At 26.3% G+C, this 20,597-nt stretch overlaps 1 protein-coding gene across 1 annotated transcript in view; it reads right to left on the minus strand.

The window, feature by feature from the left end:
• LOC129960144 (extended synaptotagmin-2-like) overlaps nucleotides 1–20,597 on the minus strand; it is a 54,529-nt gene that overhangs the window by 16,645 nt on the left and 17,287 nt on the right. The window contains exons 6-15 of the mRNA XM_056073322.1: nucleotides 19,599–19,688; nucleotides 18,358–18,413; nucleotides 17,325–17,445; nucleotides 11,270–11,369; nucleotides 10,488–10,558; nucleotides 5,680–5,765; nucleotides 5,006–5,054; nucleotides 4,292–4,381; nucleotides 4,100–4,189; nucleotides 1,667–1,828 (exon numbers count right to left, since the gene is read on the minus strand). Of these exons, the coding sequence (XP_055929297.1) occupies nucleotides 1,667–1,828; nucleotides 4,100–4,189; nucleotides 4,292–4,381; nucleotides 5,006–5,054; nucleotides 5,680–5,765; nucleotides 10,488–10,558; nucleotides 11,270–11,369; nucleotides 17,325–17,445; nucleotides 18,358–18,413; nucleotides 19,599–19,688 (915 nt within the window). The remainder of the gene's footprint in view (nucleotides 1–1,666; nucleotides 1,829–4,099; nucleotides 4,190–4,291; nucleotides 4,382–5,005; nucleotides 5,055–5,679; nucleotides 5,766–10,487; nucleotides 10,559–11,269; nucleotides 11,370–17,324; nucleotides 17,446–18,357; nucleotides 18,414–19,598; nucleotides 19,689–20,597) is intronic.

Below are 20,597 nucleotides of genomic sequence, written 5' to 3' on the forward strand. Positions count from 1 at the left end.
ATTTAATTATCCAAATTGTAGAAAATTATCTCCAGTATTTTCAGGTCCATATGAAATAGTAACTAAAATTTCAAATGTAAATTATGAAATAACTAAACGAAACGCGTTAGCAAACAAGACTACTGATATTGTCCATGTATCAAAACTAAGAACATATTATCCTCCACAAAAATTAAAATTAAGTCACGAATAATAATTTAAATTTAAAAAAAAACTTTTATTTCCCATGTTTCTTCCACATAAACACCAACTTGGGTTGGCCCGTTGTCTCCACTAAGAGTTAGTTTTTCTTTTCTTCATGATGATGATGTGATAGGCGCCATCACAACATAAATTCAAATACCTCAGTCTTATTGAGATGCGGGTATAGGGTCAACCTCACAATTAATTTCTATCTCTTTCTATTTTTACCCTGGATATGTTGTTTTCCACTTTGGAAATAAATATTCCTGGATGAGAGTAGAGAGAGAATAAGAATTACGTCTTCATGATGATATTTTAATTCTAATTTGAATTTAATTAATTTCCAAGATTTTATCTTAATTTAGCCCATAGTAACTTCATTCTAAAATATTCTCTTATTTCGTGATCCAATTCCACTTTCTCTACGTAATTCAAGAGTAGCTTTGTAAAATTGCTGAATCGGCTAAAAGCCTAACTTTCCCACACTTCGCGTGAAAGGGCAAAATATCGCTGACGAGGCACATTCTTTTTTTAAACCTCCCTGTGTTTTCCCTTACCTCGCCGACGTGTGTAACGAAAATCCCTATCGAAATCTCATTATATATTAGCACTAGGAAGAAATATTTTCCCTATCAATTTTTCTGATTATATAAGACCAGGGATAAAATGTCCAAGAGCTTTTTCCTCAATTCCTTTCTGTGTCGTTCTGTGTGCTCATCGCTTGTACACATGCCTGCTTCTTCAAAATGAAATAAAAGGACGTCTTCAAACCTGCCTTCTGCTTCAAACAAAATGATACTAAACAGCAAATAGGAAGGAGAAATTCGCATTAAATAACAGTTTAAACAGTTTATTTTCTTTTAAGTAGTTGAGCAGAAAATTTCATTCACGCGACAACTTTGAGGATGTATTGTATGATTTATGCATACTTGATACCTTTGATATTTATATTTTCTGCCATTTGCAAGTATACAGCAGATGAGCATTAGACAGTTAAAATTACAATAATTAGACCATGAGAATTATAGAAAAAATAAAAAGCTTGCAAGATTTAGCTTTTATATTTGAATTGAAGAGATCAGAAAAAGAATTATTTTTAAGTGCAGCAAAATCTAATTCATCACATAAACTAAAATATAATTGATTCTGTGCAAAATGTCACAATGAAGCAATACATTTTACATTTCATTTTTTTTTTATTATTATTATTTCTGCATCTAAATCTATATAAATAGACAGATATACACACAAAATCATAAAAAAAAATTAACTGAAAAAAAAATTGCAGCGACTGCAAAATAGTTTCTATAAGCCAAATGTGAAATTCGGGAGCCTTCTTGAATTTTCATCAGACATCAAAACTTTAATTAAACCACAACTCTCTTTGAGATATGAAGGCTATTTCTTAGAAGAATGGCTATAAATTAAATTTATTAAATTATAACATAATTAAATAAAATCTATAAAAATGATCGACACTTACTTCTACAGTAAGATCTTGAATTTCTGGATTGTGAAGAAGGAATCTAAATGTTTCTTCCCAAATTGGGTCATTGGTATGAGGACGGATCGCACTTGATTCTTTAAAACCAGTCACAGTAAAATGAACCTGTGCACTTGGTTCTTCAGCTCCTCGATTGACATTCTTCAAATATGTTAAAAAAAAAAAAATGTGCATGAATGTTATAGAAGATGCCTTTAAAAAAAAAATACTTATGCACAGAACATTTTACTCTGTTTAACGAATTGTAGAATGAATTAGAATTTAAAAAATGTCAAACTGTCTTTTTAGTATAAAAATAAAAGCAAATTGTGATAATGTAACAATTTTTGTCGTTTTATTCCAATTAACTCAAAAGCACATAATGAATTGTTAATAACGAAATTCTAAAATAAGTTAAACCTTGTTATACAAACATTTTTTTTTTTTTTCATGCTGGCTCTCAGTAGATTAAAAAACTTTGTTAATAGATCTAGATAGAAAAACCTTTCTTGCAAATATCGAAAATGACTTTTCAATAGTCAGTCAATAATTTTATGACTATCCCTACCTTAAAGTCAGCTAAACTAAAAAGAAACAATTGATTGAGCTTTCCGTTTGAAAATTCACTAACGAAAGTCAGTGATACACACATTACTTTAAAATGCCAAGGTGATTTACAAATTGCTCAAATGAAGAAATAAATTTTAAAATAATGAAACTGAAAAATCTTAAGAACAAACATGTTTGGTGAATTCTCAGCAAGGATTTGTTGTTGTTGCTGTTCTTATCCCCTTGTTTGTTCTGCTTTAATTTGAGTCTAAAATCTACAGGAAACAAGTTCATAAGTCTCAATTAGTTCAGGTGACACAAAATAATAAATAAAAGTCTGAGTTACCATAATATGAAGCTATTTGCAAATCCAAATATATTCATCAGCTCCTTGTACAGATTAAATTTGACTTAATCTACCAAAGAAATGAGGGTGACAGAAGAGTCCATGTGGATCATAAAAACCAGGAGCAACCCTGTCCCATTTCATCATTTTCAAGTTATGGTGGATAAAATGAATAGGCTTCAAACCGGTGGTAAATCTTATTTTAAAAAGCTCTTTAAAAAACTCCTAGACATAAAATAGGCAAGTATATAGAAAGAGTATGGGGAAAATGTCATAAAATGATAAAATTTTTATCAGGATACCTAGATCTGAAAATGAGTTACCAGTACGGGAACTTTGACGAAATGCAAAACGAAACTTTTGCCAAATTCTTTAAAACTGAATACCCTAAATACAATTCTAAGCACAATCAGACAAAAAATTTCTAGTGCATCTGCTTTTGAATGAGCCTACAATAAACCATATCGGTGTTTTAGTTCAAGAGAAATTTAATCCTTCGTTTACAATACATCACTGAATTCAACGGTCTTTGAAATAGACGTTCGATCTGCAAATAAAAGCATGGTAAATAAATGGTAAAATATTCGAATCCACCAATATGAATTCTTTCGGATATGAAGGCATTTCCCAAACTTCCATTCCATTCTTGTTTCCATTGTGTTTATAACTCAATTAAAACGCATAGTGTTCTTGCATAGTAAATTCTAACATAGCGTTCCTATTCATCAAATTAAATTTCTTCTGAACTAGAACAGAGGTATGGTTTATTGCAGTTTCATTTGAAAGCTAATGAAATGAAAAAGTTTTTGGTAATTTTAACAGATTGTAGCTGGAAAGGTATTTGCGATATTCAATATTAAAGATGTTGGCGACATTTCGAATTTGCATTCAGCCAATGTTCCGACGCTTTTAGCTCCCCTATAAATTCAGATATCCTGATGAATATGTTATCATCTTATAAGATTTTCTTCTGCTTTTTCAAAATATGAGCTTATTTTAAGAGTAGGTTTTTCGAAAGCCTTTTAAATTAGAAATTTTACTCCGATTTATAACAATTCATTTCATCCGCCATAACTTGCAAATAGTATGAGATAAGAGAGGGTTCCCATAATATTTTATGACCTGCATGGGCTCTTCTAGTAATTTCTTTTGTTTGATAAATCAGGTCAACTCACCCTATATACAATGCATCGTTAGTGGAATAGACTCGAAATTAGAAATCTTAGCAAGAATTTTAAGATCAATCCACGAAATCCTTTTTCCCCCTTGTTTGTAATATACAGTTTTAATATAAAAATATCTTAATGGGTTTCTCTCAAAATGCAGCACATCTATGCTTATGTGAATTTTTTCTTTCTGCAGTTCAAAGCAATACAGTTTTATTTAGTAAATATACAGCATTTAATGAACATTTCTATGTATCACAATTTTTTTAAAAAAAATAATGGAATGAAATTTGATTTACAAGTATTTTTAAAGTATTCAACAAACAATCAATATAAATTTAGCTTTAAAAACGAATAATAATTCCAACCTACCGGCAAATGCTTTGCACTGTCAAGAAAGACTAGTAGTACAGCAGAATATAAAGTTGATCTTGAATTGATGCTTCGGATATCAAGCAATTGCTAGGAGAGAAAACATTCAGTTAATATTACTTCAAAATATGTTTTGTACAGATATAAAAACAGAATCAGCGAACAAATTAAGTCCAAAGTTTGTTAACTTACAGTAGATAAATCTTCAGGGTTTTCACTTAAAGTCAGCCAAGTAGACTGAATATGTAAAGATCCAGATTTTGTATCTTCTAACTGAAGCCACTAAAGACAATTTATTTTACATGTTAGCATCTAATTGGAAAACAATTGTAACACACATTTATATTGCAATAGCAAACTAAACTTTCTTTCTTCTAACAAAGCTCTACTTTCAACAATATTCACGCGATTATGCAAAATCAGCTACCAAAAAAAAAAAAAAAAAAAAAAAAAAAAGGTTCCTAATAAAATTTATCAGAAAACAATGAGAGTGCTATTAAAGCCATGTAAAAACAGTGAAAGATTAAAATTATATTATTTAATAACTGAGAGAGAGAATAATGCAATAAAAATCTAATTCAATTTTCAGCAAGATATAAAAATAAGTCCAATATTCAAATAGCAAAAATACTTTTTGCCCCTTTTTTTTATTACAAAAAGCTAATGGTCACAGATATGAAAACAAAGAACTTTCGAATGAATGTGCAATATGAAATTAAGCTTTGTTAATCAATTTTAAAATGTAAATAAATGAAAATACTTCCTGAAGAGAAAGTAAAAAAGAAAATTGTAGAGGAAAAAATAAATCGACAAAAGTCTTCCACATACACATAGAAAATAAAATCAAAGTATAAACTCACAGCAAAAGAAAAATATAATTTTTTAGACAATTGAGATAATACATACTGCATTTATGTCTCTTTTCTTGACAAGTTTAGAAATATCAATAGAAACTCTACAAAAGAAAATTAATTTTGTTGAAATTGAATGAAGTGAATGAATTAAAAACACAATCATGTGTCAAATAAATAATTATATTTTAATGAGTGATACAAACAATAGTTCAAAATTGGTAAACATTCATTAATAAAAATAAATATTATTACTTCAGGAACAACCCATTTATTTGTATGTATCTTTGAAATTTCAATCTGAAATAATATTTTTTTAACAAAGTAGTTACTTTCATACCTGAAAGTATTTATGACACAATTTGAGTGCACAATCTGCACACATTTAATATTTCATTCAGATACATGCTTTATTTTTTTCTATCACATCATTGATCATTTTCTTCTGTTCAATAATTCATGAGTACAATATGTTATTTTATTTTGGGTTTCCAAAGGAAACCAAAATTGTAAATTTTTTAGAACTGGATTTTTAAAAATTCATTAATAAATATTTAGAAAAAATCAGATTATTTTTCTAAATATAAAAAAAAAAATTTCAAACCTAATATATCATTATAATAGGAAAACTCTGTATTCTGGATCCTGAACAATTCATACTGAAAAGGAAATATTATAATATAGTTCGAAATCAAACGACAAAAAACATAAATAATTAAATATCCACACCTTCCAAGAAAGTCGTCCTTACTGCTCTGATCTTCATCCATTACCTCAATATCAATGTTTTGTCCCACAAACTGGTCAATTATCGGCTAAAATGAAACACATACAAAAGTCAAATTTTAATATAAATTAATACAAAAAAATGCATTTCTGGGAGTCTTCTTTGTAGCAACCTGATTATATTTCTCAGTGACAAATCTTATGAAAATGAAAACATAACATTATTAAGATAATATTAAAAAATACTTTTAAAAACTAGACATCAGAAGTCTGACCAAATTAAGGCACATGAATAGAGGAAAACTAATGTACTAAAAAATTTTATTCTATTCTTAAATATAATCAAGACTGGTTAATCTTACATCATAAGTTAGAGCGGATGATTCCAGTGGATTCAACGAGTGGTGAAATAATTTTTTTCTGTGCTTTAAAATTATGATTTGCTAAATTTTGTCAACAAACAAAATTAATTTTTTGTAACTTTGGAGACGCCAATTCTTTTGCGTGCCATTTTACACTCAAAACTAAAATCAGAAAGTTGTCAGATGGACATATTTTTCTTCCATGCAACAATTAAGCCCATAATTTATATACTAATTATTCAAAAATGATATCTTTGGAAAAGTTGATTTTAACAGAAACATAAAACAGTTTTGAAATGTACTAATGAATAAAGAGTTAAACAAAAAATATTCTAGAAGAGCATACATAAATCTTGACAAACAGAATTAATTATAATAAATTGCTTTTAAAAATAAAATAATGTTCTTCACACTCAATTCCTTAATATTAATTTCTTATTCAAATAATAATTCCTAATCTTGAAAATCCTAAAATAATTAAGGGATAAATAGCTTGCACTGTATTTAAGATTCACAAAAATTACAAAAACACAATTTAGAGTATCATTTTATATATTTCTGCAAATGTTCAATTAGCATATGTTTTTCATTGATTTAATATTATATATATATATTCAAACATTTGTGTCGTTCGATTGGTGCAGTATCGCCAACACTGGCTATTGTACAAAAAAAGAAAAAAAAACTGTTTGTTTCAGGATACTCAGACTAGCACTTTTCAATGCTGATACTTCGCTGAGGGTTGGTGCCCAGAAAGACAGGCATTTATTACGCCTCCCGATTCCGCGAATAATCGGATTTCACCCTATTGTTAAATATAAACATATCCTTTCATCTTTTCTCTCACCCCTTTTTCAACAAAATAAAATCCTCCTGGAGTATGCACAAAAGCGCCGAGGGTTTCAAAATGCGAGTATGAACAGTAATAATATCAAACATATCTGGCAGTTATTTTTTGCATTTGACATGAAATAGTATATATTTTATGAATATTCAGCAAACTAGAAAAAATCCTCCTAAATTTGCACTACAACCTGCAAAAATGTTGAATTTTTAAAAACAAAAATTATACAAATCCTTAAACATTATTTTTTTTCCTCCATAACTGGAGAGTGATGTATATACGACAGGTTAAAAACAAACATTAGTTATTTTATTACAATTTTTGATGTAAAGCATGCATTCACAGTGTATCGAACTAAAAATAATAGTCGTTGGAAAAAAAGGAGCCATCCAGCTTCACTTCGCTATTTGTCCACTTAAATGGAACTAAAATTACTACTTTTAAAAGTAATAATGTATACTAAAGGTTTGTGTCTACAATCCTCAGAAAAGATTTCCCAATGTACAATTTTTGGATAATATACAATGATTATAATGAGAGATATTATACATTTTCTCTTAAAAGGTATTTTCAAGATTTAGCTAAATATGATTCACATATATTCTAAAAGTGGACTTTTGTGACACTTTAAAGGTATCTGTAAAATTACAATCAACAGGATACAATAGAGTGCTATTTGATGAATCCCAAAATATTACAAAGAAAATTTCTGGTAGAAGTTTGATTCTGGAAGAAAAAAAATGTTCAAAGACATTCAAAGTTTTATCTGAATTCTATCTAAGCTTTAATCATCACTATGCCCAAAGGGCTAAATTTGAAACTGTATTGCATGAACAGAAGGAATAAAATTAAATAGATATTTTATTGCTTGAAAGAAATTTTAATTCTAGTGTTAAAATTAATATCTTGCATATAAAGAGAAAAAAATTAACCAATTTTCATTCCTTTTATATTTTACTTATGCATATATTTATCAGTATATATTATTCATATTAAAATTGCTTATTAATCATAAATAGACTTCAAATGCTATACCTCTTTGCATATAAAAAGAAGTGGTGAATGAAATTCACCACTTTTCTAATTCAAAGTAAATCTTTCTTATAAAATGCTTTTCTGGCAGTTTAATATTCTATATAAATGTTTTCTTGATTGCAGATTTTATTATATAAAAATACAAATACTAAGTATATGTTATAAAAGTGCAACAAAAGTCGCATAGCATCAATCAAAATGTTGATTTATTTATTCTATATCTAATTTCAGTAATTGTAGCATTTTTTTTTTTAAAGTAGATAAGCTATTAATTCATCACATATTTTTATGCTTCAGATATGAAGAGAAATTTGAAAGAAAGTATCGTTATAAGATAACTATTATATAATTCTAAGATAAATTATTATATTGGAATCATAACAATAATTATTCTATAGAATGTTTTTAAGAAATAACCAAAATAACAAAATTTTATTTTCACACCTTTTTTATCAAACAAAATAAAAGGAATTTAAATAAAAATGGAATAGAGCAAACATAGCATTTATCAACTAAATATATTAAATAAATAAAATTAATAAATAAAAGTTATAAATCATGAAAACACATCTTAATATTATTTACCAGTAACCACAAAATTATACTTAAAAGTTCTGAGAATAGATACAAGTTTAATATTTGCAAGTTTAAAATTCTTTTCAAAAGACCGTAAGAACAGTACCTTAGTTCGTAACGGAATTATTTGACAAATCCCGATCGTTCATTTAATGGTAGTCAATCAAAAATAATCATAAATATTTTAAAAATCACTTATAATTTTGCATCTTCTCTATAAGTAACTTGGAGCAGCACAGCCAAATTTTGCTTTTGTGCCAATAAAACCTAACTACCGATTTTCTTGTAAAAAAATCTTTAAAAAAATTAATAATTTAAAAATGAATTTCAATCGAAATATTGAATATTATTTTGTGATAGTATATTTTTGCTTATCTCAAACATTAATTCTCACAACATCTTACTCTCCAAGAAATTTATTTATCTCAACATTCATGAAAATTTAAATTTATTGCATTTAAATTTTATTTAAAACACTTCTATCTTTCATTTAATTGTAAAGTAAAAAATGCGTAATTTTATGTTGGCAAAAAATAATGGGAATCTAAAATGTAAATCATTGTCTCATGAATCAATAAAATTATTTGAAATTGCTCATTTTCATAATATGGGAATAGTATAATGAATAAATGCAATAACAAACATTTAATACTAAATGCATAATCTAATAATAATGAATTAAATTTTAATGCTTTTGACTCAAAATTTTATTCCGCTTATGATTAAATGCAATGTTATAATAGCTACAATTAGTGCAGATTAATTTCATGAATTTGAGACTTTCATACAACTCATGTACGTCTTAAACAAATATCAATAAATGTTAAACAAACAGAAATGGCAATTTTTTATTACAAAATATGGAGTTCATAATGCATTATTTATAAATAAAAATAACTTGGACAGTATGTTAGTGAAATTAAATAGTTACAGGCCAGCAAAGTAGTTATTAAGAAATAAAATTTCCACTTTTCATTAATTTCTTATATTCTGCAAGTAATATTCTATGAGCCGATAAGTAAAAATTCTAGTTCACCATAAGGATAGAGACTCTCGGCAAAATTTAAAAGTAGCAGCTACTAATAAAATAGAATGATGTAGAATAAAACAGAAAGAATGCAGAATTCAGCTCATAGAAATGCCTACATAAAATAGCCTTATCCACTGATTCACATCCACACTGATTCAAATTCACATCCATAATTTTAAAATTAATCAATTAATTTTAAAATTAATTAATTTAATTAATTAAACAATTTTTAATTAATTTAATAATGTTACACATATAAAAAAATTTTAACTTAACATTTCAAAAATTACATTGCATGGTAAAAATTACTTTTTTATGATAAATATATGTGTAAAATGTGTAGAATACCTTATATTCCCAAAACAAAACAAAAAAAAAAATCGGTCAATAGCTACCTTATTTTTAAAGATATGAATAAAAGTCCAAAATTTAATTTTAACAGTCTCAAAAAAAAATTTAGCTCATATCTTCGACATGAATAATCTAGATTAATGAAATCTAATTTCAGGGTAGATGATGTAGTTATGTAGTTTCTGACGTAGTTATCAAACTTCATGAGAAAAACGGGTGCTGTTATTGGAAATTATTGGAAGTTCATTCTTATTTCAATACATAGATGACCTCTAATGAAATTTTTGATTTAAAAATCTTCAAGACATTAATTTCTTTCTTTTTTCTTTTTTTTTTAATGATTGTATGATAAAAGATGCCAGAATAAAACTGAGTGGCTCCCCCTTTTTCTCAGCGATTGAGCATACACTTAGTTAATATACCAATTTTGCTATGGAAGCCATGGTTAACAAATGTCACTATTTTCCAGAGTATAAATTCATAACATTTTTATACATTTGTCTCTCATATGCTCATTCAGCTCACTGTAAAGAGTGTAGCACAAAAACTATACTATATAATCTATACCAGATTTTTTTTTAGTACAGCATATGCAAAGAAGGAGCTTAATTACTTCACAAAAGAAGTTCCACTTAGGAGAAATAGTATTTTTGATAACAGGCGTTCTGAATTCCTGTATTCCAACTAGAAATAAAAAAGAGAGATTTATAAACGCATATTGACAAATAAAAAAAAAGTTTAAAAAGAAAAAGAACTACAAAAATTAGTTTAAACAGAAATTATGTAAAAGATATAGGAAGGAGCAATAAAAGATTAATCATATGACACTATAAAATTTTATTAAATTTTGTAATAATGATTTGGTAGTATTGGCAGAAACCAAATCTTTTAATCAACTATAAATAAAAATGATAATCATAATCACCATGAAATTCAAATAAATCTCTCAAAAAATAGGCAAAAAAAAAAAAAAAAAAAAAAAGAATATTTAATATAAACAATATATGTGATAATCGAGAAACATACTTTCAGCTGGAGTAGCTTCAAACAAAGAAATGAGCTTAATAATGTAATTATTCCTTCTTTTTCTGAAGATAGATATCGATGATCACTTTTTTATATTATTTATATACATACTAACATAACAAGTAAAATCCATTTTTAGTTCTGAGTAACATGTAAAATCCATTTTTAAAGAAAGAAAAAAAATTAAAAAATATTTTCAAGAATAAAATGAAGAAAAATTATATATTAATTTCATATACTTCAACTTCATGTTTAATATTAATTACACTCAATAATGACTATAATACTTTAGTACCTAGATTACCTCCATCCTCCCAGAATTTTTTTTAAAATATCAAATATTATATGAATGTTAAGGCGAAAAATTACCTGATATTATGCAATATGGATCAGATTTCCCCATGCCTAAAACACCAACATCTGCTTTCACTAAATCACGTGCTTCTGCGATATGCAAACGAAGAACACCCTGAGAATAAAATACAGATAAAATTAAAATAACATGAAAACTACAAAATTGCTACTTTTTAAGCTTAAGAATTTGAAACGAAATTCTACTTGGATTGATAAATAGCGTTTAAATAATCATGACCAGGGATGTAGTGAGGAAGTGGAACCTCCCCATCTCTCCAAATTTTTTCCCATGTCAGTTTACAGATCATAGTCAGTAGAATTTGAAATAATAGAACGTAATATCACATTCTGCATGTCAACAATGCTTGGAAAAATATGACTACAATGCTTAATAAAAGGGAAGAAAAATTTATTACTTTATTATATACTTTTGAAAAATATTTACTGATATTAAATAAGTGAAATAACTTAGTTATTGAAATAAAAAAGATGTTTCCACAAAAGCGGTAAAACTATAGTTGCTGCACTAAGAAAGAGTAAATTCTGCTACATATGAACGTAACACTTAGTCGATTCATCAAATTCGAATTTTACTCTTTACTTAAATTTAAAAACACGTTATTTTTGAAAGCACAAACACAGACTTTGATGAACAAATAGTCTGTATTACTGCTTAAAATAACTCGATTCTTTTGAATCAGCAAATGTCACATAATCAGTACGATTACTCGGCAAATGATTACACAAAAATATTGGAAAACAGATGAATGAAAAATTTGTAATTCGAGGAAACAAATGCTGTCTGAAAAAATCAGACCGGATATTATTTTAAATAAATGATATGTGATGTCGCTCTTATTTCCTTTCATCCAAAACATTTTTTTTAAATGGATATGCACTGTTTGATGCGCCAAAATGAGAAAAGGCAGACGAATTTTCGGTTACTTAACATAACTGAAATAAAAAGCTAAAATGACTCAATACAAGTTACGGATATAATGAAAGTGTTGATTCAGGGACAGGCAGGCGACTGCAGAGAACATAACAGGGATTACTGGTGCTGTTGCAGGAAGCTTTCAAAGGCAGTTTGATGTGTTTAAAGTTGTTTTAATGAGATGTTTATTTATTGTTGTTTATTTAATACTACAATGTCAGACAACAAAAATCCCATTAATTTTATCTTCTTCAGATTCTTAAAAATTATTCCGGTATTTTTCAATTTCTAGAAATTATTCGAAACATTTTATTTATAACAATATTTGCCTAGTTGGAATATGTTAAATTCAATCAGTCAATAATCCACGTTTTTTTTTTTTTTTTGGCTCCTTAAATTTTATGTTAAAAGAAAGATGAAATGTTGTATACAATTCAAATGTTTTGGAAAAATGAATGTAAAACAAAAACAAAAAAAACAAACTTGATTTTAATATATAGATAGATAGATAGATGGACCTGGGGGCCTACAATTTTTTACCTAATTTACCGTTAGTGTTTTTAAACAGCGGGAATCACAATCGATAGCTTAACATTTCCTTGACTGCTGATGGTATGTACTTGCCTTTTCGTTTTTTCTTTAGTGCTATTTTATTGTATTTTTGTTTTTATTGTTATTTTTGTTATTGTATTTTTACTTAGTAGTGGTTATTTTCTTCTAATTTGTTGTTTTGTATTTTCCTTTCTGTTAAAATGGTATATCTCTTGGGCCTAATTTCAGGGGATTTTCGGGTCACGAGGAATCATTATTAGACTTTCTTGTCTGCATTCCTTCACAGAAAAAAACGATTTTTTTTAATCCCTGCCTGAGGGTGACCCTTGAAAAAGTATTCAGGCCGGATTCTTTTTTATTTGGTTTAACTTTTATTTGGTTTATTTGATTTTGCTATTAACTTGATTTTAATACTTTTGTCTCAATTCATCTGTGTTAAGAATAGCTGCATTTGCGCTCTCTAAATATTATGAAGCTTTTCCTGTCCCTTTTTTTGGTTTTAGTTTGAATAAGAAATAATTTTTAGTTGCGATTCCGAAACTATTTCGTTTCGTTTTAGTTTCGTCTTCAAAATATTTCTTACTTTAGATTGGTTACATATATATATCATAACTTAAATGCATCTATCTGTACACCATTCCCAGTGAAAGAAAAATGATAGTTTTTAAATTCATTTCAAACCCCGAAACATCATAGAACTTTTATAAACGATTAGCCAGAATAAAAAATTTAGATAAAAAATCCAATTTTTTAACCTTCTTTAAATTAAATCGGATTACACTCACCTATGAAATTTAATATTTGGTATTAGACTCTTCTGAATCATTAAAGCTGCCAAACTAAAATATTTACTTAACTTAGGCTTGTCACTTATTTCAATGCTTCCATAAAAAATTTTCTGCTCTTATTCTGTTCTCTTTTTTGAAATGAGAATTTTGGACAAGCATTTTATTGTTTTGTATGTGAAGTGAATGCTGTCTCTGTAGAATTAGTAGTTATGAAACAAAATCTTACAATGATTCTGAAAAAGTTACTTTTGAATTAATTTTCCACGAAATTTAAAAATATCCCCATTTAAAAAATCAATTTAAAATGAAGTAGTATTAAAAATTTGAATAAAAGAAATAAGATTTCAAACTTCAATAATAATCTGTCATGCACACTGTATTCATTTACAGAACATTTTTACAAATAAAACATTTTTCAAGTAAAGAAACAGTTCTTGTTCATTACACTTACATTTATTTGTGCATTGCTGCAAAAGTTAATATAGAATTCACGATTATTACGATTTTACTATCACTGTTATAATTAATTTTCTAATGGGTTTTTTTTTTTTTTTTTTTATCAAGAGCAATCATGCAATTTTTTCGGATAAGGACCGATAATAAAAGAAGATAGAAAATCGCTGTTAATATTAATTAATGAAAAGTTTTAGTTTGGAAGTCTGCTTTAATAGTCTCATTTCTCATTGTTGCATTTTTAAAATCATTTTAAATTTTAATTTGTATTATTAATATATTAATAAGATAAAAAAAATTAACTTCTAGAAGATACAAATCAAAACTGAGTTTTAAATGAGTTACTCAATACTTAAATTTATCACTGAAATTTTCTTGAAAAGTAAATAGGCTTTTGGTCCAATAAAACATAGAAAGATGCGTTTTTCCTTTTAGAAATTTATTACCAAATACGTTTATGTGTGCTGACGCAGAATTTTAATACTAGAAATACAAAGTAATTGAGCAACAGGGGCTTCTCCAAACTTGACCTAAGATTCCACATTATGCAGGATTTTTTAAATTTTGGATTATCTTCACATCATAATAAATTTTATAATCACAATATACCACAAAAAAAGTTGCTACTTGAAATTGAAACCTTTGTACTGGACGTCTTTTTTATTAAATTTCTTAAGTTTATATTAGTTTTCTTTTTACATGATGCCCATAATTTTATTAACATGATCACTATTAATTTTTAAAATATTTGTCTCAACAATAACAATGCATTTTAATATACACAGTAGCCATGTAATTATTAAATTACACATTAATTCGTTAAATCTAATTTTAATTTTACTTTATTTAAGAAAAATTTGCAAAATTTTTCACTTTAAGGAAATAAATACTATGATACTTATGCAAAATCTATTACCTCTGTACATTAACTGAATTAAGATAAAATGCATCCATAAAAGTAACATCAAAATATTGAGAGAAAAATCATCATGATCAGAAAGAAATTTTTCCAAAAAAAAGTATCTATTTCCAGCAATCACATATAATTGCTCATTAGTCAATAAAATTAATGGTAAAATCTCATCAAAAAATTTTTTCAGGAGAATAAAAATATTCACAGGTTTAATTACATATGCTTTTAAATTTAATTTAAAAAATATTTAAAGTCTGTAAATATTTCAAGTAACATTTAAATAACAAAAGGTTTTTATATTCAACTATTAAAATTGATATTTTAAAATCTATCTTTCAGAATCTTGAAAATGATAATTTAAAGCATTAGATAATTTAGAGCCATATTCAAACAAGAAAAAGTTATTAAGGCTTTCATTTTATGCTTTATTTTCCTTTAAAAGAAATTGTGAGAAGCTTGACATTTATAATATTGTAAACAAAGGGCCTTATATGAATCCATAAAATAAAGATATGGACCAAATTTTTTAAAAGAAAAACTTTATATGCTCTATTATTATTCATAAATACAAGTTCAACATCATAGTCCCCCTCCCCCCTTTCCTCCCATTGCTCAATAATCACTTTCAAATTCTCTCTATAATCGTATATAGCACAACAATAGATCTTATACACAATATCATCACACATTTTCAACTAAAAAACACTTAATATAAAGTAATATTATACTTCAAAATATGAGCAAGTTTGTAAATTAGATACCTTAACCACATTTTTAAAATCGACGACATTCACCACTAGAGAAGGCATTTTTATAAGTCATGTTCACATCTCCAAAAGTGAAATGCTCACCACGTCCCTGATCATGATAAATATATAACCTTTAAAATATAAAATGGAACATGAATAACAAAGGAATTAAACCTTTGCTAATTATTTCCACAACTAGATTTTGATGTAACAATGATAGAGTCTGAAAATATGAAAATGTTGATAAAGGGTAAATAATAAATAATAAATATAATATTAATGTACAGAGGTAGAGATTTTGATAAAGGGATTTTGCAAAATAATAAAATGCCCAAGATCTCAAAATGTTAAAATTTTACCAACTGAACACTTTAGTATCAGAGAAACATCGTTATTTGATTAGTTCATAGTCAGTGGTAATAATATAATTTGCAAGCAATTAAATATAACAGTAAAGAAATTATGTCTGAAAATCTCACTTTTTTGGTTTTCATAAGAATTTGAGAGTAAAAGGAAAATTTTAACTATAAAACAAGAATCGTCTTCTTTCCCTTTTGTTCATATATCATCTAAAATAAATCATTTTCAAGTTTCTTAGTAATTAAACGAAAGAGAAATTTTGATTTCATGATCTTATCTGTAACTCTGAATCTAGAGACAATAAATGATATAGTTTAATGGTTACATTTTTCTGTTTATTACATAAACTTGCATATTCAGAGATCTTTTTTTCTTAATTCAGCCATTGGCAGTTTTAATTAGAATACTGGAAAATATTTCTTTTCAGGTCTCTGAGAGAATTTTTTCTGCCTAAAAAGGATATTATATTCTTGCAAGTTTAAGAAAATGCTACTCTGATACTAAAAAGTTCAGTTAGGAAAATTTAAGCATTTTGAGATCTTAGGCATTTTATTATTTTGCAAAAGTAATAATTTAACATTTTTTTTTTTTAATATTTTCAGACTCTACCATTGTTACATCAAAATCTAGTCATAGAAATAATTCACGAATGTTTAATTTTTTATTTATTTATTTATTTTTCATCGCTTTCTTTTTAGTTGAAAATGCATGATTATTTTGCAAACAAGATCTATTGTTGTATTTTAAAAAGTAATCACTCAACAATAGAATGGAAAGACAACAAATATTCAATCAATGTGAACTTATTTTTATGAATAATAAGAAATCATTAAGTTTTGCTTTTTATTAAAAAAAAATGGTCAACATCTTTGTTTTATGTGTCATAGTCTATTTCTCACTGAACTAATAATCACTGTTCTTAAAATTTGTAAAATTATAACTGTCTAAAATTTCTGCTTTTGGATCTTAACAATGAGTTTGCTATGTTCTTTCCTATATATGTACTATATGACTATGAAATAACTCATGCCATTTCTTAATCCAAATGAATTAATATTTACATCATTAGCATAAAATCCAATAAACTGAATATTTACTCTCCTAAATTTGAACTGTCATCACACATATTAAGAAGAAAATGGAAACAAAACTAAATTCCAAAAGCAATCTCAATTTCTAGAAATTTTATTTATTATATAATCTATTAATAAATATTACACCAAATATTATTAAATTGATATCATATATTAGAATTAAAAGCACAATTATATATATCTAAAGAATTTATAATGAAAAAAAATTACAAAAGCAGCAAACTTACTGCAGGTGGCGAAAATTTAAGAGATTTCAAAGGAATATCTTGTATCAATTGAACGGGAAACTTGTTGGGCAACACCATCATTGCAGCAACTTGTTCAGATACTGCTTTACGCAAAATATCCCTATAAGAGGATCATTTCTATATATTTTGAAAGAATTTCAGTTAACCTTAATTAATGAAACAGATTAGTAAAGAAAAACATTTTTTAGCTCAGGATATCCATGACCAGGTACATTAGTACAAGGACATAAAATACTTCACTTTTTTTTCAATTAATTTTATTTTTTGTATCAAATCTTACATTTTCTTGTTTTTAATTTGTACTGGTTTTTAATGTATAATTGAAGTGAAAGCTGAGAAAAATATTCAACATTTGTGATTATAATTGATTTTCCAGTAATTGCTTTAAATTTCCATGTTCACTTCATGAAATACAGTCAGACACATTTAATGGACTATTTAAGCTTGAACAGAATTTTTAGAAACAAGTTCAGACACAAACAAAAACCTCAGTAATATAAAAGGAAAAAAAACAAAAACACTATTTCTCATATGAAATAAAATAAGCCCTGTTTTAACAGAAAAACAGAAGAAAGAGCAAACCAATAATTATACCTGAAGTAATCGATCCTTACTCAAACAGTAGATAAACTAAAAAGGTTACCAATTAAAAAAATATTCAGTTGCAGCTATTTATTGCAAAACATTAAGCCAAGAAAGCATTGAGTTTATGAATTAGACTATATAATTTTACAAAAATTTCCAACAAATGTATTATGGAATATTTAATACATATTTTAACCTTGCTTTTATCATATAGTAAATAAGCTGTTCATGTTCTTACAAGCAATGTTGTAATTTTAAAATTTTACCAAAAGTGACACATCAAGATTTAATAAATAGAATATCAATAATCAGCGATAAGAGTATCAAATATAAACCATTCAAATACATAACATAAAAAATATTGTTGTTTAATAAAATTAAATGCAAAAGAAACAAAATAAATTTTGTAAATAAAGAAAAAAATTACCCCAATCCAGGCATGTCCAATACATTGGCAACATTTGTTAAGTTGAAATCAATTCTCTGAAAAATTTCCAAAATGGACAAATTTTCAATGTGCAACAAGAAATTAAATTAGCAACTGACAGTGCATACTACTCAAAATAAAGTTATAATTTCCGTAAAAATTAGTTTAAAATGAAAATAATTTTTTAAAAGAATAAAAACACAGATATAAAAAAATTTAAAGTATTATCTTTGTATTATTTTAGCATTATTTTTATTTAAAATATTATTTTAGTTTTCTTTATTATAAGAAAACTAAAATAAGATTATATGACTTTAGGAACTTAAGAATGAGGAGAAATAAGTCATAAGAAAAATTATACTGCAAAACGTTCTGCTAAAGAAATGCATAAACAACATGATCAAGAAAAATAGTAAACTCTCTCAAGAAATTTCAAGCCAGGGCAAAATTTAAATTAGTAAAATAAATACAATTAATTGGTCACAAATAAATTCTCAGAAATTCCATGTAAATTTTTGGAAATTAAAATTTAATTTAATTAATGGATACGGCAGTGGATGAAAAAGTGATTTTGATTACAAACTAAATTGCCCAAAGCGATACATTGCACACGAAGCAGATAATTTTAATGATCAATAAAAATTAGCAAAAATTTGAATGCAAATTTTCTAGTATCATTTTTTAAAACAAGAACAATTCAATGGGTGAGAAAGTTTGAGTGAGAAAAATCACCTATTTGCCAATACCTTTTGATAAACTAAAACATTTGACCACAAATGTAATAGTATGGAATCCCCTAAAAGTGTGACAATAAATGTCAATTCCTTCATCTTTTAATATGAATGTATTTACACTTTCATATTTAAAAACCAGAAATAAATCAATTCCCAGCAATTGCTAAAATTATGATTTCTACAGAATTTGAAATAATAACACAAAATAAATTTTTTTAAAGTGAACAACTTTCTAATATGCAATGTGAATGTATATTAACCTTAAAATGACTAGCATACATTTCAATCTTTTGGCAAGGAATCAGCAGCATGTTTCACTTTAATAATTGGCAAAGAGGTTATCTTTTCCTTAATTTAAATCACTTGAAAATGTAGTACAACCATTATCAAATTATACTGTGGATAAAATTCTGAGCTATGCAAAACTTTATATTTTAAGTTATAAAAATGAAACAAATTGTAAGTAAATCTTTATGCAACAAAATAAATTAAATTGCATATACTTACTGGTCTATTCAAGAAAAAAACAGTAACGCCCCCAACTAGAGGAATAATTTTAACTAATGGCTTCATAACAACTCTCATAGTTCCATAAATCTGAAAATAAAATAAGACAACAATAATATAACAACAAGAAGTTTCAATTTTTGAAAGTAACAGAATTAGCAATGCTGAAAAATAATCCTTATATATTATGGGTGAACAATATGAAAAGGAAGAATTTTTAGAAAATGAATTTCTATGTAAATGTCTCCCAAAAAAGAACACTTCGAAAAAAATGAAACTTTCCGCATTTTTTTTTTTTTTTTTTAAATACCAATAATGACAACCATATTAGTAGCTGTTACTCAAAGTAGCTATAAATATACTGCAAAACATTATACATGCAGCCAAGAGCACTGAAGTGTAAATAAACGAGAATATTAAGTATAACTCATTATAAATTCAAAGACTATCAAAGTAAATATATCTATCCCATATAATATGCCAAAAGTACTAAAATTATCGCTATCGGATCTTATCTAAATCACAATAATTAAATAAAAATCAACAAAAACAAAAATTGTTTCACAATAAAGCATCAAGAATTTTAAAAAATTATTAATATTAATGATGAATTTTCCAAAAGTTTCTTATATTTACAGCTGTTTACTAGAAATATCAGGAGTTATATTAAGAGACAAGTAAAAATAATAAAAACTGTACAAGTTGCAAATAATACAAGACCGTAGAATCTTAGATTATTTCAAAAATTTATAAAAGAAATCTTATGCCAAACTAATAAATATTTCAAAATCCTTAAAATCACAGAAATGACCAAAGATTTTATATAAAAATTTCAATTGCCTTAAAAACAAAACAGAGCAAAACACACTTTCATAACATAAATTTCACACCCAATAGTAAAAAAAAAGATAAAGTTTTTTGGAAAATTTTCAGGAAAAGAATATACTGATATATTTTGTAGTTTTATTTTATAAGATAAAAGACAATATTTAAAATTGA

The sequence above is a fragment of the Argiope bruennichi genome, chromosome X2 (assembly GCF_947563725.1).
Source record: "Argiope bruennichi chromosome X2, qqArgBrue1.1, whole genome shotgun sequence".
NCBI lineage: Eukaryota > Metazoa > Arthropoda > Arachnida > Araneae > Araneidae > Argiope > Argiope bruennichi.